At 33.3% G+C, this 21635-nt stretch overlaps 3 protein-coding genes across 8 annotated transcripts; 1 reads left to right on the top strand and 2 right to left on the bottom strand.

The window, feature by feature from the left end:
* Positions 1-1759: 1759 nt before the first annotated feature.
* On the bottom strand, positions 1760-6918 carry LOC111010098 (Protein phosphatase 2C family protein). 5 transcript variants are annotated; one of them, XM_022283412.2, is made up of 6 exons: positions 6655-6918; positions 6021-6505; positions 5244-5778; positions 3917-4302; positions 2798-3034; positions 1760-2300 (listed from the first exon to the last, which is right to left on the bottom strand). In XM_022283412.2, the coding sequence occupies exons 3-6, from the start codon at positions 5566-5568 to the stop codon at positions 2073-2075; spliced, it is 1176 nt and encodes a 391-aa protein (XP_022139104.1). In that variant the 5' UTR covers positions 5569-5778; positions 6021-6505; positions 6655-6918; the 3' UTR covers positions 1760-2072. The 5 variants fall into 5 exon arrangements, with proteins under 5 accessions (XP_022139104.1, XP_022139105.1, XP_087973743.1 ...); XM_022283413.2 differs by having other exon boundaries at positions 6685-6918; XM_088117617.1 differs by having other exon boundaries at positions 6011-6918.
* Positions 6919-7843: 925 nt separating this feature from the next.
* On the top strand, positions 7844-13400 carry LOC111010206 (Nitrilase/cyanide hydratase and apolipoprotein N-acyltransferase family protein). The gene is made up of 9 exons (XM_022283554.2): positions 7844-8118; positions 8531-8667; positions 8929-9057; positions 9265-9323; positions 9481-9593; positions 9668-9760; positions 9904-10006; positions 12284-12366; positions 13071-13400. Exons 1-9 carry the CDS (start codon positions 7897-7899, stop codon positions 13110-13112), a joined length of 981 nt encoding a protein of 326 aa, XP_022139246.1. The 5' UTR covers positions 7844-7896; the 3' UTR covers positions 13113-13400.
* Positions 13401-14649: 1249 nt separating this feature from the next.
* LOC111009977 (CAP-gly domain linker) lies at positions 14650-20462 on the bottom strand. Of its 2 annotated transcripts, XM_022283223.2 has the most exons (6): positions 20078-20462; positions 19921-19964; positions 18983-19401; positions 16862-18824; positions 16426-16632; positions 14650-15477 (listed from the first exon to the last, which is right to left on the bottom strand). In XM_022283223.2, the coding sequence occupies exons 3-6, from the start codon at positions 19309-19311 to the stop codon at positions 15160-15162; spliced, it is 2817 nt and encodes a 938-aa protein (XP_022138915.1). In that variant the 5' UTR covers positions 19312-19401; positions 19921-19964; positions 20078-20462; the 3' UTR covers positions 14650-15159. The 2 variants fall into 2 exon arrangements, with proteins under 2 accessions (XP_022138915.1, XP_022138914.1); XM_022283222.2 differs by lacking the exon at positions 19921-19964.
* Between the last annotated feature and the right edge of the window lie 1173 nt (positions 20463-21635).

Raw genomic sequence — 21635 nt, 5'->3', positions numbered from 1 at the left:
GACTAATCTTTTTTAAATTACCATAATATTAAATTTTAATTTAATTTATTAATATATTATTGATAATAAATATTTTTTATTATAACAATTTATCTAATATTAATATAATGAGTAATTAAAATAAAATTACATATTAATAAAATATTTTTTATTGCAACAACAAAACTTTAATATAACATATTATTAAATTTTATTATTCTAATATTTAAAAGTAATAACATCTATTTAAAAATTTATTGATATTAATTAATATTAATTTATTATATTATATAATAAAATCACATCAACTGATAAATATTTGAGTATAAATGGAGAAGAAATTATATAAGTATAAAAAAACTAATTAAAAATTATATGAGATGAGATAGAAAGGGTAAAAGAGATACATTAATTATAATATATACGTGGAGTCCACAAAATAAGGAATGAGAATATGATTGATGAGATTATAGGACTGTAATAGGATTACACCTTTTATGTAATGAGATTACAAAGTTTGAGGTAAGTCCGATAATTTTATTACATTCCTACAATTTGGTAAACATTAGGGAATCAAATTTTTCATTACGATTGCGGATAAGTAAACGAGACCTTAATCGAAAATAGTTCCTTTATTGGTTGAGTTATATTCAGATTAGCATAATGGTATAATAGAGTTGTATACTTACAGATTTAGCATTAAAAATTCTCTCTAATTACTGAACAATATTTCATATATATCATGTGTAGTTGAGTAGTCATAATGTTATCATTTTTGTTTTAATTTCCAAACATACTATCCTATTTGTGATATAATATTGGAAAATAAAATTTTACATTATTACAATTTACTAATTACATTATTTTATATTGCACATTTGTCTCTCACACCCCACATATATATTGGTGAAAAAGGGCCAACGTCCTCATTAGTTACTTATATTCTTTTCATTTTTCTCAATACTTAGTCCGTTTGGTTGGAAATTCGAAGTCTGAATAGTCTTTCTCAAAGACAATCTCGTTCTTCATCCTCTTCTCTCCCTCATCTCTCTTTGTGTTCCTTCTCTCTCTTCCATCTCTCTCAAATTTTCTCTATCTTCAACGAAGAAATGAAAGAAACCGTCTCGCTTTTTCCGCCATTTGAAGAACACTGCAAGCGTAAAGTAGATCTTGTTCACAATTCAGGATCGAAAAAGAGGAGGTGGTTTCCCGATGTAAGGGTAGAAAATTGTTTATGAAAGACGTCGTTGAATACCTTCGCGAAGAAAACAACAAAACGATAAGGATAGAACAAAGAAAACAAGAAGAGAGAGAGGGAGAAAATCGAGAAGAGAGAGAAAATGAGATTGCAGTTTCAGATTTTTTTTCTTTTTTAAATAACAGTGGAGCATTTAAGTTGATTTACGTAATGGCATCCTAAGTTTTCATGAGTTTTCATGTTCAGTTCCCAATATGGTAGAAAGAATTATTTATACTTGAACTTGGTCAATAATGAGGGATAAGATTTTGCATCCCATAAAGCACAATTTTTTGAAGGTCTAAAGCACAATTCTTTTAATTTAGGGAAAAAAATTCTTCTAAAATAATTAAACACCTCGTTTTTAACCATTTTTCAAATATTGTTCCTTCCTTTTTCTTTGAAATGTTTGTCTTAATTTATTTTAGAAAGTTGGGAGTAGGAACATTTGAACCTTCAATAATACGTTGAACCAACCTAGCAATTGCTCGAGAATACAAGACGATAGCCTTCAAATTTGAAGAAATGCAAATCACCACACAATTAGAGATTGAACACTCCTCATCAATATTATCTAATCTCTCTATACTATTGACAAAAAAATGTCAATAAGGAGACTTCTTAGAGAATAACAGTTTCCAAAATCCATGGCTATACATTAAAAACGAAGACACAAAAGGAAAGAAAGAAAGAAAAAGAAAAGGAAAGGGGGAAAGGGAAAAGAAAAGGGTTTTGTTTCCAAATCTCTCCTCTTTTGAACACAAAAACCATTTTGCAATACAAATGAGAAAAATGGGGGGTAGAGGTGGGTGTAAGAGCATAAGAGGAGATGATGATGCTAATAAGGCTTCACAAACTATGATGATTTAGTGAGGATACCAGCACCTCCTCTGATTGATAGCATCGGTCCGTAGCTCGGACTGCGGCTAATCAGATGGGAATCGAGGAACAAAACTATAACAGTGATGTCGTCGTGAAAATGTCTTCTCACCCCACGGTCGATCTTCTTCAAGTCCGCGTATCTCATTTCTCTCTTTTTTGCAGCTTCATGAAGAGCAGCTTTAACAAGTTTCCTTGCAATCCCCTGAACACAGTCAGTCATGTAAACAACATAAGAGCCCTTCTTCTACATTCGAGTCGAGAACGACTTCCATTGAGAGAAATGAAAGAGCAACGAGAAGAGATGATTAAGGAAATAAAAAACAAGGCAACAAAAGATCAATTATAGAGACGAGCTCGAATCACTTGTAATGAAAGTTAAAGGGAGAATTCACTAAACAGATTACAAGAAGAAAGTCAAAAGGAGGCATTAGAGTGAGAATCAGACAACACTTCCTTCCCAAGATATATATCCCCTGGCCCTGTCTTGTTAGCTTTAAATGTTGTTGCAAAGACAGAAGTGCTTACTATTTGATTATATCCAAGTTTTAATCCTGTAACATATTATTTTTTATTAACAGCAGCAAAAGCATCCCAAGAGTCAATTTCATTTTCTTAGGAGGGCAAAAACCTCAGCAATTGAAAATGTCACACATGAGAGCCTAACAGAGAGAGAGAGAGCAAAAGAAAAAGAAAACATACATTACGTGGACAACTATTGACGATGTCGACAGCTTCCTGATTGCTTATATATTCCCAAAGGCCATCTGAAGCAAATATAAGAAACTGATCCTCTGGATACAGTTTCTGCACTACGATAGCAGGCTCGGCTTTAAGAATTGGCTTGTGGAATGGTTCAGGCAACCTGAACTTCGGCAAAAGTGGCTCTCGGTTGAACTCTGTTTTCTTCAGATAAGCATCACCAAGGGATCTTGAGACCTACACGTGAACAGCTATATCAGAAGAGTGATAATTTAAAGTTCATAACTAATTTTTCAGCTACATTGACCCAATTTTATTGCATTGTTTGGAGAATCTCTCTAACCATCTGTTATATAAATAGGTGGTATTGGAAAAGATAACTAGGTTAGTGGTTGTAAAAATATCTTTTTCAATATATAGAACATTCAAAACCTTTCTTAGAGCATATAAAATAAAGTTTAAATTACAAGGTAGTGTCTAATAAGTCCCATTTGTTAAGATTCACCGAGCTATTAGTGACAAAATTGAAAGGTCAAAGTCTTATTAGACACAAAATTGAAGTTTAAGAACCTATTAAACAATTTTAAAGCTCAGGCATCTATTAGATACAAAATTGAAAGTTTATGGATCTATGGACTATCCTTTGGAATTGTGCGGCTAGAGCTTTCCTATCAAATATTTGGTTGGAAAGAAAATATGAAATTTTTTAAGATGGATATTTTGTAAGACTTATCAGCTCCACACTTCTTGGTGGTGTCATAGATATATAAAATTCTTTTGTAATTTTAGCATCTCGATGATTATGCAAGATTGGAGAGCTATTCTTTCGTAGTTTCTAAGAGAGAGTTCTCTCTTCCCCTGCCCTTAAGTTGTTTTTGTTTATAAAAGGTCTCTTATCCCAAAAAAATATATATTCTTAAAGTTCAGGACATGAAAGTGAAAGTTAGGGAGCTATTAGACACTTAAGTTAAGGGGCCTATTAGACCCATCTGAAAAAGTTCGAAGATTAAACTTGTAATTTAACCTCAAACAAAATAGGAAAAGAACCTGCTCTATCTGAAAACTTAAGCAATGATGAAATCAGAAAACATTCAAGAAGACAAAGGTTTGAGAACAAACCTGTATCACACCCTTTACGCGCCACACCTTGTGCTTTAACACCACGATCTGCGGATCATTGGGATGCAATGAATGCAACTCCTCCCTCACAGATTCAATACTTGCGTTGTGCTCAGATGACAATTGGATAGCTTTAACCTCTTTAAGCGTTTTTTCAAATCTTCCCAACACCACCCTAGAATCCCCAGCGTTTGCAATATACAGCAATCCACAACATATTATGCCTACCAAACAGCATGAACCAACCGAAGCAATTTGCGGCTTAATCAGCCATTGTTTCTTTACAAGAGACAAGAATTCCTCCTCTGTCTCCAAGAATGCTTTGTTGATAATTTCAGCTGATACTCCCCCCTGGTTTTCTGGAATAAATTCTGCACCATGAAAAGCTGTCAAGTGTAAACATTCGCATTAGCTATATAATAGAAATTGGTAAAAGACCATAAGCACTCACAAATCGCACCCAGGCTCCACATCTTTCCTTCCATCATTAGCTTTCGGCATCAAATTAGGCTAATTTCAATTACGATCTAGAAGAAGTTTTATGTACAAGAACATACTTTCTAATCCCACATGTACCCATTAAAAGGAGGCAGTCGGTTTTTTTTTTTTAAATTTGATAATGCACTTTAAAGATTAGCTTTACGGCAAATTCATATTCGAAAGAATATTGTCACTTTCCTCTAAATCAGCATATTAGCAAATTCAGCATATTGTAGAAGCCAAGGTATTTTCATACAACCAAAATGCTGAGGTCCTCGAACAATCTTGTTCTATTTCATACATTTTCACATAAAAGACTAAAATTCCACAGAATGCTATGGTTCCTCTCTCACACACGCCACTCAAGTGTGGTAAACATCCATTTCCACTTAATGGTTTGTTACTTTGTTCCATAATTCTAATGCCATTTCATCATGCCCTTCATTGAGGCAATCAAATTCTTCTAATTCATCTTCTAGGACAACGTCTAGGAATGTTAAAGTTTCAAGATTTCGATCCATTTACCTTGTCTGCTACTTAAAGGAGGAATCAAAATGATGGTTAGGGTGAGTTTGAGATGAGGGTAAAAAGTGCATTTAACCAATTAAATGCACTTTTCAAAATTCTCATAATGTTAGGTTAGATAAGCAAAGCAATTTTGAATATTAGTGCTTCTTCCTAGAGTGCATACTTCAAACTTAACTTAAAGCCATGTTCCTCAAAATCATCGCAAACTCACTATTTTGATGTAACAAGGACCACCACTTTATATGCAAATAAGAAGCTCAAACTACTTGAAGAGGAAAAGGTACAAGAGGTATTTAGCATAAGTAGATGTAAAACTTACTCTTCATATTATTGAACAGACGATCATTTATGAATTCTGCAGCTTCCGGACCTCCATGGCCATCATAGATTCCAACAAAAGTTCCATGAGGACCCAATTCAAATGAACTCAATGGCCCCGACTCGAGTTGGCTGCGATCTTCCAACAAATTATTTGCCTGAATAACTGCCATCGAGAATTCGCCATTGATATGGCGTCCAGAATCCTTGTACCACAACAGCCCATCAACCCGACCACTTGCATCCCCACCCCTGCTAGAATGTTCACCTTCAACAGACGGTTTCCAGCAGGGTGACACAATCTTCATCAATGTTTCGGATACCATCCCTTACATATTCTCACCCAAATGCTCCAGCATAAAAAACCATTCTTCAAATGGACCGGAAGGGTAGTATTAAAACCAGAAGATTGCTCGATTTCGTTCACAAATATGAACCGAAATAACAAGTATCAGATGTCAGAAAGCCATTGATCAATGCAGACACCATTAATCTTTCAACGAGAAAACATTTTCTTGATGGGTAATACGTAGAAACTGCAAATACAATAGTCACAATAAATAAAAGACAGCACAAAAATTGATACGTACAAGTACCGAGAACAGTATCTAATAATAAACCGTCCAAAATAACTATAATGCCTTAGAACTCAAGGGCATAGAGGTACAACCTATAGGTAAGGCCGTAACCAAGAGAACTATAATGCAATCGCCATCTTTACAAAATTTAACCTAGGTACAATGAAGATTACGAAGCAAAGGAAGTTACTTTTACAAACCTTGAGCACAAATTCCCGAGGGATTTTGCAGGCTCTTTTCTGCAAAACTGCTTAATTACAAACTCAGAAAAGCATTATATAATAGAAACGAAACTAGGGAATCGAGTAAAAAAGAGTTTTGGGATGTTCTGACAGAAGAAATAAAACTGTCAGAACGTTGAAACGGGGTAGATCTGGAAAGAGAGAATTCCTGAAGTATGGTTGGCCGTCCTCAGGCTTCCTTTTCTTTTCTTTTTTTTTTTCTTTTCTTTTTTTCTGTTTCTTTGAGCCAAAGAAACAGATGGATCACTCTCCAACAACAGAATCCCTTGGTTTGGGAACAATTTAAGAAACGAAAACAAAAAAGCCCTCGCTTTCCAAGGGCCTCTTTTTAGCTGATTGAATTTGGTATTTTTCAGTTTTGGTTTTCTAATTTATTGCCCGGGCTCTTGACTTTGACCTTTAACGAACCCACCATTTTCGGCTACTTTTGCTCGTCTTCTTTCCTAATTGGCAACAACAAAAAACAACAAAAAACCCTAAAAAATTTTGAATGACCAATAAAAAACAATATTCCTCCAGATCACTTTCTCGAGAAACTCAGAGAAAATTAGGAGAGAGAAACTGAAAAGCAGAGGAGTGAGAAATGATAAACCCTCCGATTGCAAAAGCAGATTTGACCAACTTTCATCGCTTGTGCCTTCTCTTCGCTGGTAAAATGAGCTCTCGATTCTTTCAGAAAGGCGCTAATCTGATACCAAAAGACACCATTTGAATATTCAGAAGTTCCATTTCGCATATTTTCTTCCATTTTCAACTGCTTTCTTTTGCAACAATTGATGCAATTTGCTCCTACGGACGTTCCTTTTGAGAGATTCCATATGAACGGCCGTGTTTTCCCCCTCCTCTCTTTAAGAAAAAATGAAAAATGAAAAAATTAATTTTGTTTAACTTAATATGTAAACTAAATTTTTTTTTATTTCTTTATTTTATTTAAAACGTTTCAAAATCTTTACCAAAATTTAAAAATTATATTTTAATTCATATGTGTTCTTAAGAATCTTAAAAATACGAAACTAAAAACAAAATTATTTTTTTAGTTTCAAATTTTATTGTTATATATCTTCCACATGCGTGGACATTTTTTGAAAAAATATAAAAATTATCTAAATTAACAAATATTTTATAATTTTAAATATATTTAAAAAATGTTATGAGTTATGTTAATATTTTCTAATACTTCTTTAATTTTTACAATATAATTAAAATTTTATTTACTACCCATGCCATAGACTAAGGAAAATATAGATGTTTTTCTGGAAACTTTATACTTTGATCGTGATGCACTAATTGAGTTATGGTTATATCGATGTTTGAATTATATTTATTTAACAATTATCATTAATAAAAAATGATGCAACATACAAATAAATTTATCATTGATTTTACTCGTATTTCTCATTAAAAAAAAAGCAATTTCAAAATAAATGGGACACTTATCGTCCCAAATTATTTTACATTTTATTTATAGTGACGGAATCACATTTTTTAGTACGGGGATCGAACTCACAACTTCATAATTAAAGGTACATGTCTATTATCATTGAACTCGCTTTGACGGTGATGGAATCACATCTGTTATAGGTTTCAATAAAATTTTATTAGGATTTGTTTCCACAAATAAGTATCATCGTCAAAATACCTACAACCAAAATATTATAAGTTCGAATCTCTATTACCATCTATGTTTGTAGAGGAGGGATATCCGTATTTTTCAATACTTTTAATATTTCCAAGAAGAAATAAAGAAAGAAATAATAATAATAATAATAATTTTTTACATTTCCAGTTCAACCAGTAGAGATTTCAGAAAAAACGTGGATGCGATCAAGCTGAGATGTCCGCTTCTCTGAGACTATTTACCATACACAATCTGATTAGTCTCCCTACACCAATCGGCTTACCTCCAGGAAATCTTCCATTGATCGGTTCGAATTTCGCAACCGCCGTCGCCGGAGGATCGGACATGGCAGTTAATTCCGTTCGAGTCGCCGCCGCTCAAATGACCTCCATAAACGACCTCTCTTCCAACTTCGCCATCTGTTCTCGCCTCGTCAAAGTACGTTAACTCACAGCATTCTTCATTGTTAGTATCTCAATTATCCTTTTTCTTTTTCATCGCTGCAATCGTTGGAATTACTGTTATCGATATCTACAAAGTTTTGAACACCTTTCATAATTGATCGGAACATTATCAATCATCAAGGTCGTCAACAGCCTAATTTCTGTATGAAATACCTTTTTGAAGTGTAAATTATCGGTCCTAGTTTCTTCTTCTTTTCCTTTTCCTGGCTAGTTTCTTGTATTGTTTGTTAGGTAAATGTCATTTGAAGTTTAATCTATGAGCTCCTGATAAGAAAGGGAGGTGGATTTGATATCTGACTGATCGATTTATTGGCCATATAAAATGGATTCATCGTTAATTTTGCTCTCAGATGAACAATGTAACGTGGCTATTTATATATTCATAGGAAGCAGTTTCAGCTGGAGCAAAACTGATATGCTTCCCTGAAGATTTTTCTTTTATGCCTGCCAAAGATGGGGAAGGTCTAAAGATTGCGGAGCCTTTAGACGGACCAATTATGAATCAATACTGCTCCGTAGCGAGGTTGTTCATAATTCTTGAACTGTTACATCTCTGTTTAAGACAAGAAAAACGAACTTGTTTTCTTGAATTTTAATATCTATCATACTAATTTTGATGCATCTTTTTGTGCGAGTTGCTTCTCTACAGAAGATATTGCGAACACACATAAGTTAAATTGCTCTTCAGTTCGTGGATGCAGGCATAACCTGCTGTATCAAGTAATGATTCATAAACATCTTTAAAATGTTTCCTAATTTCTGTTTATTTTGAGTTAATTTGCAGAGAATCTAGCATATGGCTATCACTTGGAGGCTTCCAAGAAAAGGGACCTGATGATGAACATTTCTACAATACACATGTCGTAATTGATGAGACTGGAATTATCAGAAGCACTTATAGGAAAATACATCTGTAATACACTTGCAATTTAATTTATATTAATGCGTGTGTTTTTGTGAGAGAGAGACAGAGATTATATACTTTCGTGCCTTTGATTGAATTTTACATTTGCAATAGTGAAACTTCGTTTCTGTTGGAAGCTAATGTGACTTATAAATACATTTCCTGCATTTTTCTGAATGCTTTGTCTTTATGCTATGCAATTTTTTTTATGAAAAGGTTCGATGTTGACGTTCCTGGTGGAAGGGTATATAAAGAAAGCAACTACACAAAGGCAGGTAACTTCTGTAACATCTTTATGTAATACGAATCATTAATGCATAAATATGAATAATGGTTCCCCTCATTTTATTCTTTATTCTTTATTTTAAGAATATCCTACCATATAAAGCCCATTAGATAAATAATTTTATTAATAATTTGTTTCTATTTTAGGAGAAGATGTTGTGGCGGTCGACAGTCCTATCGGACGCCTTGGTCTGACTGTATGCTATGATTTGAGATTTCCTGAGCTTTACCAGCAGTTGAGATTCCAACATAACGCTCAGGTATGAAAGATTTTTAATCTGTATATCGAGATAATATTTTCTAGCTGTTAACATTTGAATTTGGATTACATCAGGTTTTATTGGTTCCTTCAGCTTTTACAAAAGTAACTGGGGAGGCACATTGGGAAATTCTTCTTCGTTCTCGTGCAATTGAGAATCAATGCTATGTAAGAATTCCTTTTCATTAATACACTAGCATACCAATTTTTCTTTTCGTTTAAAGGATGTTGGGACAAGTGACTTTGGAAGCCTTTCATTCTGCTTTATTGCAAACTTCTACTCTGAGGAAGAAACATAAACGTGTTGTCAGGTCATAGCTGCTGCTCAAGCAGGAAAACATAATGAGAAAAGAGAGAGTTATGGTGACTCTTTAATCATTGACCCATGGGGAAAAATAGTTGGTCGATTATCTGGTGAGTTCTGTTTTCTCTCCCCAAAAGCTGCTCCATGGACCCATCCTACTAACTATGAATCTCATCTTCCATCATCTGAGCATGAAATGATTCCAAATGTTTTTGATCTCTCATAGAAGTTTTAGTACCTGCTAGCATTTTATTGTCTCTTAAAAATCGAAGTATGATGAATAAATTTTCCCTAATAATCAACTTGTATAAATGATCTTACATAGTAAGGAAGCATATATCCTGATATTAGAGTAAAGTTATCCATTAATATTAATGAAGAGGATTGCTCTAACGTTGAATTATTATTATTTTAACATTTCATTGTGGTCTGATGCCATGGATGCTTCATGATGGCAAATTTTTGGTGAAGAATAATAAACTGTACTGGTTCTGCACTGCTTACAGTAGCTCTTAGCTTTTTCTTTTTTTGGGACAATAGTAGCTCTAAACTCTTTACTATGCTTACAAATCTATGTTCTGCATAGTTTTTTCACCTTACATGGCTAACTATAAGTGAAGGTTCGTAGTCCAGTCAATTATATGTCAAAATTCTAAGAACAACCAACGGATGAGGGGTTTAAACAAAGTCTAGGATGAAGCTTTGGTCTTCGTCTGATTTTTTTTTAATACTCCAATGTATTCCATAGAAGAGAACAATCAACCTTTCTCGAGCTGATAATTCGATTGAAAGATCTTGTGCTGTGCTCAAAGTCAAGATAGTGAATATTGTTTGAAGCCTGATATGGTGTTGGGAGTAAGAACTGAAAGAGAGGGGGAAGGCTTAGGAAGAGAGGTAGGTAGATAATGGAGGAGAGAAAGGGAAAGAGTTTGATGAGCGGCCGTGGGTAGAGGAGCCACTGATGAGGGGATCACTGATGATCAATCTTTGACATGCCTGCAAACTTGTGGCTACGGCTGTTATAAATTATCATACTTTATTACATTATTCACCAGTCATCACGATTCACAATTAGCTTGAAGAATTGAATGAATAGTTGTGCATAAAAGAAGGTGATGGAGACGTCCTCGCCACCCATGTGTCTTGCTTATCCTCTTTTGTCACTAAAGTTTACCATTCTTGTTGTCTCGAGACACCTAGATGCAATTATATTTCACAAGCAATTTTAATTCTTTATGAAATATCCTTTGCAAATCTGCTAATTATTTTTGCTTGAAGTAGTTCTTATATCACTACCTAATCAATGTCAAACTGGCAATATCTGCTTAAATGATATGTTATAAAACACATTCTTTTTTTGGTTTGGTTGTCCATTGAAAGTTGCAGAAGGGGTTGGTGAAAAATGGAAGATGGTGATCTTTCAACTATAAACAATAAAGGATAAATTTGAAGTTTCATGACATTGTGATCTATTAAAATTGTTTGATTTCTCTGTTCTGTTCATTTGACAATAAAAAAACCACTACTCATCTCCTTCTGATCATTCACATGATTTGATGATCAATAATACTCTAGCTTCACTTCACTTTGGGTAACATATCCGTGTCTATGTCCGCAACTCGTTGGACACGTATTGGAAACTTGTTAGCTCATTAGATGTGTGTCATACATTAGTAATGTATAAAGTGAGTATTGATCCGATACTTGTTAGGCATATATGAAACACTTTTTAAGCATAATAAACAAGCCTAAATAGTAATATAGGACAAAATTATAAATTTTGAGAACAATCTCTTAAAAAAATATATTTTATGTACCTTGCTTTCTCTCAATGATACCATGACATTTCAAGAACGGGATCTAGATTCCTGCTGGTGGGTGCATTTCAATATCAAAAATTTGGAAATTATGTTATCTACCAGAAGTGTTCACTAGCTTTGTAACACTTAGAACTTGCACTCTTACACTCTTCTTACATTCTTACATATAGCCTAAATTAAGAGTGAGTTTGGGATGACTTTTGAAAAAGTAATTTTGAGGGAAATTAAATTAGCCTAATTTATTCTATGAGCACTCTTGGAAGAACATTGATTAAAATAATACCTAGAACTTGAACTCATACATAGGCCTGACTTAGGGTGAACCTGCACTCATATCATCCTATGCCAATTAGTTACTATGAAATTTTGAAAAGTTCTTTTAATCTTCCAAAAATTCATCTCAAAATCACCCGTATGCTCGGGAACAGCTGTGGATACATGTTGATAGAGTTGAAATCAAACTCTCTCTAGGACTCATGGATATGCTTTAGAGTACAATATGTTCCATAGAGTATTCCCTGATACTATTCACTCATATTTCATATATTCCCTCACTTTTTCTTTCAGATCGATTAGCCACGGGAATTGCTGTAGCAGACATTGATTTTGACTTGATTGAGTCGGTGAGATTAAAGCTTCCAATTGCCCAGGTAAGTCGAGCCAAGTATATTTATATAGAACAGTGTAGTGAAATATTTCTATGTTCTAGTTTGGGTGTCCTGCATTTTAATTTGAAAATGTGCTGTACCTTTGTGCCTATGATTCTATTTTATTTTTCAAAAATCCTATTCTCACTTATCAGTGAAAGTTTTTCACTTGCTATCATTTAGCTGAAAGTTCATTTCATGGTGTGAAGGTCACAAAAAGTGCTTTCAAATATATTTTCTAAAAATATCCACAGGGCTTGTTTATATGAAAATTCTAAACACACCATTGGGAAGAAACAGTTAATTAGTGTAGGAAGAGAGATGGGTCAGATTTATAGAAATTTTAAGTTTTATTTTCTCATTTTTATTTTCCCTTAAATATTAGAGGACGGGAATGTTCCAATGATCATAAGCATGATACTACCCACTTAGGATTTAATATCTTGTGAGCTTCTTTAGAAACAAAACAAATATAATAGAGTCGTGTGGATTACTAATGAGATTAGTCGAGGTGCACACAAGCTGGCTCAAACTATCATTGATGTTCGAAAAAAACAAAACTTATCAGCCAGCTTTAAATTTGTCACTCAAATCACGAGTAGTTGGCTTTTCTTTTAAGAAACAGCTCGCAAACAAAACAACACTATTGCAGAATTTGTTGTATTGAAGCACGTTGTCTATATAACATAATTCTTCTTGAATTTCAGCAACGGAAGCCCTTTGACTTTTGGAAACCAACGACTCTATGACTCCAACGATTCTCAGCTGTTATCCACCATATTATAAAGTCAGTAAGAGCTTCTGCTAATCTGTGTGTGGACAAGTTTTATCTTATTTAAGTTATCAGACTTCTAACATTGTTTCTATTTATTTCTTAATCTTTGGAGATGAATTTGATCCTTAAGTTACTCTACTTTTAAACAGACTTTTCTTTTTCTTGTACAAGTGGAGGTGAGTGGATAGGATACATTAAACTTGTAGACATTTGAGCCATCACTAGTAAGAGATGGTACTTTATGGAGTTTTAATTTGTGAGATATTTGCATATATACATACATATATATATAATTAATCAGAAATCTTAATAGATATAACATGACATAAACTTGACTATTATATTATATTTTAATTGGAGTTGGATTTTAATTATGCTAATTTTGTAAAATTTGAAAGGGCATATTTATATTATACTAGACTTGTGAAAACAAACAAAAAATTCTAATAACTAAACACTCATCTATTTTTTTACTCTACTTTTTAAGGAGTGATCATCTTTTAGATTTTCTACATTCAAAAAATATATTTAAAAATTTAAGCAAAAAAATTATTAATAAATGAAGGCTTTTTTTTTTTCGCGGCAATGGGTATGTCAATCAATTGGAGAAATTTAAGGTCTAAGGTTATTGGGTAATGTTTCTATTTTTTGTTTTTCATTTATATATATTTTAGAAATAACTATTTCTTTTTCCCGTTTTTAATTTAGAATATTCCTTATGGAAAAGTAGAAAACTTTGAACGAGAAATAGGACCTTGCCACTAAAATTGTGTACTCCTATGCCACTAAAATCAATATCACATTACATATTGATATTCCATTTAAAATTGTTTACGATTTTGTTAATTTGCATTTTAGCAGAGAAATGATGTCGTATTATTACAAGAATAGCCATAATAAGGATTCTAAAATTTCAGTCTTAGACACTTTAGGATAACAAGGACCTTCGGAAACACCTCATTCTTTTTTTCATCAACTCTTTGAATACTTTAAATCTATGAATTGTAGCCTAATATGGCATTCAAAATTGATTGAATCGCATTGATTTAAGTCGGGTTGAACTATATGTTGATTGGTTTAGTTTTCAATCTACAAAATGGAAAAATAGTTGTTCAGTTTAATTTGGACAAATTTTGTTGATTCCGATCAATGGCAATGGGTTACTACTTTAATTTTAAATTTATTGGTTTTAGCTCAAACCTAAACCAAATCGAATAAACCACTGTGTCAGTAACAACCATTTTAATATTATGTGATAGGAAAACTGTTATATTCATATTATAAAAACTAAAAAAGGACAAGTGTCAAAAACTATTTTCAAATATAACTCGAAAATAAAAGTGATTTTGAAAATTCTAAAAATACATTTAAAACTCATTTTGTAATATTTTCGTTTTTTATTTTAATTTCATATAAAACTTTAACTTATTTAAACCTAAAATTTTAGATTGAAAAATAAAAAGAAATATCGTTATCAAACATATTTTTCATATATTAAAAAAAAAAAAAAGCTACCAATTGTAGTTTTGTTTCTCTGTTAAAAAGAAGGAAACGAAAAACAAAAAAATAAAAAACATGAACGATACCTGGACCTTTAATTACTTCTAAAAGCAAGCACTTTATTTCACCAAAAAAAAAAAAAAAAAAAAAAAACCTTACCCTAAAACTATGAATAAATGGCCATGGATAGAATAACTCCATACCAGAAACTTACCTTTTGCTCATAAAAGAGAGCCAAAATAGTTAACTTGATTCAGCAACAAAACTATCTTCTTCTTAACCTTGTGAACTAGATAGAGCAACAAAATATGGTCAAATTCAAAAACAAATATGATGTGTTTTCACTTTTTTTATAATCTTCCACTTTGTCGAAGATCCCAGTAGAGGATAAGAAAAGAAAAGAGAGAAACAAATCAAAGAGCAGATCTGTAAAGTAATCAAAGCTAAGAAAATATGGAAGTATACGATCATGAAGTATGAACTGAGCAATTTACCTGCTGCAGACCTCAGCCACAATTATATTACCGCAGTTGAAATTCCCACGAAGAAGAGGGAGAAGCAAGAGGGTCAAAAGATTTACTCCTAAGAGTGTCTTTCAAGATTGTTATCTGACCTTCCTTCATCAGACTTTCCTCTTCCAATGTCTCTATCTTTGATTTCAACTCATCAACTTGTGAGTTCAGTAGCATGTTGTTTTCCCTGTATTTGTTTCCTTCCTCCCACACCATGTCTCTCTCCTTTGAAATTTTCTCTAGTATGTCCCTTAGAGTTTCTAATTCCCTTGTAGACTCCTCGAACCCGTTTTGTAACTTGAATATGTCGTCATTTTTCTTCAGCAACTGTAAGAGAGAGAGACCGAGCTATTAGATTTCGACCAAGTCTAGATATCTTGGAAACATGGGATCAATAAATAATGTGTTCATATGCTGCATCGCGTAACTCGAAAGAGAAAATTGATATAGCATAAAATCAAGAATGCTAGGGAGGAGGAGGAGAAGACAAAATCAGGGGATAGAAGCAGAGAAATATAGAAAGAAAGAGAAGGATGATAAAAGAGGCTAGCTAGTTATTATGAAGTGTTTAATAACGTTTTCGTTTCTCGTTTTTTATTTCTCATTTCCAGTCTTTTAGAAATATAAGCATTTCATATTTTTCATTTCTTATTTTTAAGAAACGTCTTTTAAATTGTCTAAAAATTTTAGACACAACAAAATCAAGTTTCTTGTTCTCGTTACCAGTTTTATTCCAAAACATAAATAAAAACATTATTTTATCATTCTTAACTTATAAAATACCAAATAAATATTAAAAAATAAATATAACATGAAATTCTTGAATATTTAATTTAAAAAATTAATTTCATATATAAAAGATTAAATTTTTGTTAGTTAATTATAGCAAATGAGAAATAAAATAAAAAAAGTTATCAAAACATGAAAAAAAAATAAAATAAACAACAAGAAATCATTGTTATACGTAATTTTGTTTTCATTTATTAAAAAAATAAACGAGAAATAAAAAAAAAACAAAAACAATAAACAATAAATAGAACCGTTACCAAATGGATCCTACATTTTATGAGTAGTCACCTAGAATACAGTGGTCTACAGCCCAACCAAAATTATAACACAGTCAACGAAAATTTTGTGGAACCATAATTATCAATCAAAATTGATATTGAACATGATGGGTTGAAAATGACACATATTAGAACATGTTTAAGATTGGTACTACCTTGACATTCAACAAAAACTCTCTTCAAGGTAAAGTTGACATTAAGAAACTACCTGAAGTTCAAGGTCTTTCATCTTATGGGTGAGGCAGGAAAGGCTATCCATTTGATTCTGTACTTCACATTTCAATATGTCATTCCCTCTTACTGCTGTCACCAGTTCAGCTTGCAACTGCTCCACTTCCAGCTCCTTAGAGTACAGTTTCTCTCTTAATAGGCTAGTTAATAAAGTTTCTGCTTTAAGCTCAGATCTTAAAACATCCTACAAAGTAAAAGAAAACTGTAAATGTCGCAGCCATGGTAAAGAAACAAGTTGTAAAACCAGAAAAAATCCACATGGATTAACCTCATAAGAATTTCTTTCCGATAGAAACAACTTGAAACTAACCCTACGATTTATAATTTTAATTTTTCTGAAAAAAAAAAAGAAAACAAGAATTTGCATTCAGTATAATGTTCCATTTCCAGGGACAGAATCAGAAACTACTCACCTCAGGATATTGACTATTTATTTGCAGTGCATTGTCTACACCTGAACTCTGAGAAGTGGGATTAGACTTTGCTTGCAACACCATAGATGTTCTGTGTAAACTCATTGTCAGGCTCTCAATCCCGTGCTTGAAGCCCTGAATTTTCGTTTCAGATTCAACAAAAAATTGTCCATCTAAACCATTCTTCATATGCTCCATTCTATGCTTAGTTTGTTGAAGTTGACCAACTTTCTCTTTGATGAACTCAAGTAACTTGGAACAAAATTGAGTACTCTCCTTTAATAATACCAGACCTTGATTTTGAAGATGGTAAACACGACTTGACATTTCATTATCTAACTTGAAGTTTATAGCACCACTCTCATTCCCATTGTCTTTTAAGCGAGTCAATATATTTATATTCTCATGCCGAAGAGAATCAACTTCAACCCTGTAAGATTCTAACTCCTTTCTCAAAGCCATTTCCACCCCTGTTAATCTCATTTGTTCCATCTTCAACTTTTCGAAATGCTTATCAAATTTCTCCACTGGTTGAATATTAACAAATTGCTCGCTTAATCTTTCTCTTAAACCATCAATAGTCTTCTCTTGTTCACTGCAGGTCCTTGATAACCTTGTGATTGATTTATGCAACTCCCTGCACTCCTTCTCTTTCTCCTCAAAATTCTTTCTGATGCAATCCATACCTTCTGTTGCTCCCCTGTAATCCTCTTCTAATTTAGAGAGGTTTAACTGTAAATAGTTATTTTGTTCATTCTTTTCATCAATTCTAGTTGTCAGGTCTAGTACATTTTGCTCTAGATTAGTTATCGTGCTTTTATTCTCTGTTTCAGTCTTGTTTAAAGAAGAAACCTCTCTTTGAAGTGAGACATTCTGTTCAGCTAGCTCTCTAACTCGCCCCCTCAGCCCCTGCTCCTCTAACTTGTACTTCTCAAGCTTGAATGACCAGTCACTTGACCTTCTGTCTAGCTCCTTCTCCAGTCCCAACTGCAGCTCAGTTTTTTCCTTCTCTAGTTTCCGTGTTCTGGAGTCCAATTCTGCATTTGCCTGTCTGAGCTCTTCTTTGGCAGATTCCCTATCGGCAATGCGAGACTGTAGAAGGCTTGAAATTTCAAGTGCCAAAGTGAACCTATCCTCGGAGAGATTTTTAATTACCTGGATCAGATCTGACACATCAAATTTTCTATATTGAACAAAGCGTTCCTGCTCAAGTTCTTCAGACAGAAACATAATCCTCTCATCTGCTTCTTTAACGCTTCTTTGCAATTCTCCATCCAAGTCCCCATCAGTTTCACCAGACTTGCATCCTTCATACATACGTCCAGGGGAAATTTTTTGTTTGTGAAAGCCTGAAAGTTCCTCTGTATGAGGGCCGCTAACTGTTTCACATGGTTCGTCTGTTGGAAAGCATGGTCTGGTCACCACATCTAAGTTAGGGTCATAACATCCGTTCAAAGATTGATTTTGAATATCTGTAGTTCTGATAGGTACGTTTTCGCCAAGCTCCTTCGAGGTTGCTTTAGGCAGAACATGATACTGTGAGAGTCTGTCAACAACGTTCTTTGCAATACTTCGAGGTGATTCATTCCCAAATCCATATTCTCCCAATTCTCTAGACGAGAAACGAGAATGAGAACTTTTAACTTCCCTGGATGAATATGATCTTGGTTTATCTTTAATGCTAGCTGTTGGTGAAGAGGGTGTCAGACACTGAGCTCGAGGAGGCCGCCACCCATTATTCTTCTGAGAATACTTATTCTTGGATCCGCTTATTTCCTGGTGTTGTTCACCATCAATGTAGCGGTCTAATACCCTATTTGAAACATTACTGGAGCTAGTGGAAGAATTCCCTGAAGAATCATAGCAAGTTTTGGAGCATGGCCTTACAGGTCCGGTATAGTAATCATTTGGCACTTCCATCTGCTTTACCTTGAATTGCATTTCCCAAGTTGGACCCTGGCAACTATCAGAAACCACCAGATCACAAATTAAACTTAAGACTACGATGGTAAAAGTAAAACTAAATAAAACTGATAATATGGTGCTGTATAGAGAATTCTGTACTCAATTTTCATCAAACTATATAGATGACCTCTGATTTTTCAGAATAAATATCCTTACCGAGATGATTGTTCGTGTTGCCGTTGTGAGCCAGGTGATCTACTTGGATCACTCGGACCATAAAAGTTCATTTGACCTTGGTCTCCGAATGCAGCTGAAGACAATGACCGAGTCCTTCTAAGTTTAGGACTGGTGCTGGATCTTTCAATATCATTTGTTTGCATCCCAGATTTGGAAGAAAAATGCTTGGTACTTTGTGGACTACTTCCAGCCTTATCCCCAATAGAGTTATTCATCCTACTCTCCAATGGATGTTCCCAATAAGCTTTGCAGTCATTTGTTGATGGAGGAGCTATGTTATGTTTGGATCTAAAAAAGAACTTCTTCATCTTCGGTTCTCACTGTTGATCATTGAAGTTTCTGACCTTCAATCCCAATATTTTTGTCTCAATACCATATCAAATTCAATCACTCTGGACCTAAATAAAAAGACAATCATAACCAAGGAAGCAAACAGCAGAAATGGTTTAGGATCTCGGTAAGAAATACGCATGCTCGAAGAATAAATACAAAATTCTACTGATCAAGACGATGAGATTTTCAAGATATAGAAGGAATAAGGATGACAGAGAGACTGATTCGCTGACGAACTTGACTAGGAAATTACCCAACAGGAAATAATTTTCACTTCTCCAAATTCAAACTGCGAAAAATTTACAAAGAAAACAACTCAATATCAAAATTCATGAACGTGCATATCATCTTTACATAAAAGCGCGTTTCATAGAATCCAGATTTTCGATCATATGCTCTAGAAGAATTAAAAGAACAACGGCTAGAAAATTACAACTCGATAACAAAACCAAAACCGAACATCGAAGAAATCAGCTCTGAACGAGTCAATTTCCATTATGGCCGGTACAATTTCTTTCAATCAATAAAGAAACTCCATAAAAACAGCAAATCGAATAGAAACCACACACTCTCACTCAACTCACTCTTCGATACCGCAACAGCAACAAACAAAAGAAATCCTCCGCAACTTCATCAGACAAAAGAGATTCATCAGAAAGAATAAGAAAATCAAGTAGAATCTCCACAAATAATTTCACACTGATTGCAGAAATCAAAACAGTCATAAATTCGTGAACAGACCGATAGTCTCCGGGTTGTTTCTCCGCCGAATTCAAAATTCAAATCACCAAAGACAACTCATGATTCCGAATATTGAGGGAACTTGCAATTAAGAATTGAATTGAATGCTGGAAGAGTTGGCAGTATTGCATGGCCGGCGGCACAGCAGTTACAGTTGTGGCGGGGATTGACTGTGATTGAACGTTTGATGACTAAATTACATCCCAAAAATGAGTGAGAATTGAGATTCAATGAGAGAATTGCGTCCAAACGTTCAGTGCAAAGATTTCTCTTCCTTTTTTTTCCTTCTCTCATCTGACTGTTTGAAAAATGGAAAGGGTAGTTTCGTCCGGAAAGTATATTTAAATTTTAGGTGCCGCTAATAATGCGGAAGAGGAGCGGGATTTGCTGGGTAATGATAGAGTGAGGGCGGGTACACCTTCTTTCTCCAGCGATTTGGGAAATTTCTTTTTTTTTTCAATTCCATTTAAGAATTTATTATTATTATTGTTTTTTTTTTCTTTTAATTGAGTACCACGCGTGGGTGAAGATTTGAACACGTGGCCGCTTTTTAGTATAACTTTTAATTTTTTTATTTTAGTATCTGTACTCTCAAAAAAGATATATTTTTATCTTTATATTTCTCATTTTTTTTCGTTTTAGTCTCTAAACTTTTGGAAAGTTCATTTTGGTTGATGTATTCAGGTGATAGTTTAGGTCCATTCATTTTTATTTTTATCTCATTTAGCAAGACACTTCACTCCTTATATCTTTTGAAATGTAATCATATTTTTTTTAGTACAACATGTGAAGGTAGGAGATCGAACTCACAATCTTGATATATATTTTAGTTGAGCTGTGCTCGCTTTGACAAATGTAGTCATACTTTTGATTTCTAATAAGTTAAATTTTGTAGATATTTAACCAAGATAATCACTTTTTAAAAATATATTAACCAAAATAGACTCACAACTTTTTGATTGGAGATAGGCGAATTTTGTACTAGTGACTTCAAATTATTTCTTATAACATAACCCTTTTTTTTTTTTTTTTTTGTTGAACAAGAAGGGTGAATTTTGATTTAGTGGTCATCTAAATTAATATTTTTGTGAGATTCTAGGTGGTGCGCGATTCTTTCCTGTATCAATTGCTAATTTTTTTGTCATTTAGATTCATGGCAATTTGGAAGTTTATTTAATTAGGGTTGAAACTCTCACTTTTTCTCTTCTTTCAAACAAATTTTAGTAATTTTCATTTTTATATTATGAATCCCATTAGGTCTAATTCATAGCATTTTGATTTTATTATGCCTAACTACATATTTACCATACAAACATGTTAGATCAAGTTGGCAAAATTTAGATTAATTTGTTGTTACATGCTTACAACAAAAATGATTTAATGAGACCAAAGTAAATATAGTTCAGCGACAATCGACACATATTCTAATAAAAATATTGTGAGTTCGATCCTTCGTCTCCACGTATTGTAAAAAAATATATATATATTAAACGAGACTTTAATAATAATAGTTTAATTCAAAATTAAAAGTTTTATATTTCCTTAAACAACTATTGAA

Source organism: Momordica charantia (assembly GCF_013281855.1).
Source record: "Momordica charantia cultivar OHB3-1 chromosome 9 unlocalized genomic scaffold, Mcharantia_2.0 BLBB01000009.1, whole genome shotgun sequence".
NCBI classification, from domain to species: domain Eukaryota; kingdom Viridiplantae; phylum Streptophyta; class Magnoliopsida; order Cucurbitales; family Cucurbitaceae; genus Momordica; species Momordica charantia.
Note: the sequence above shows the minus strand (reverse complement) of the source record. Positions and strands in the feature narration are given on the sequence as shown.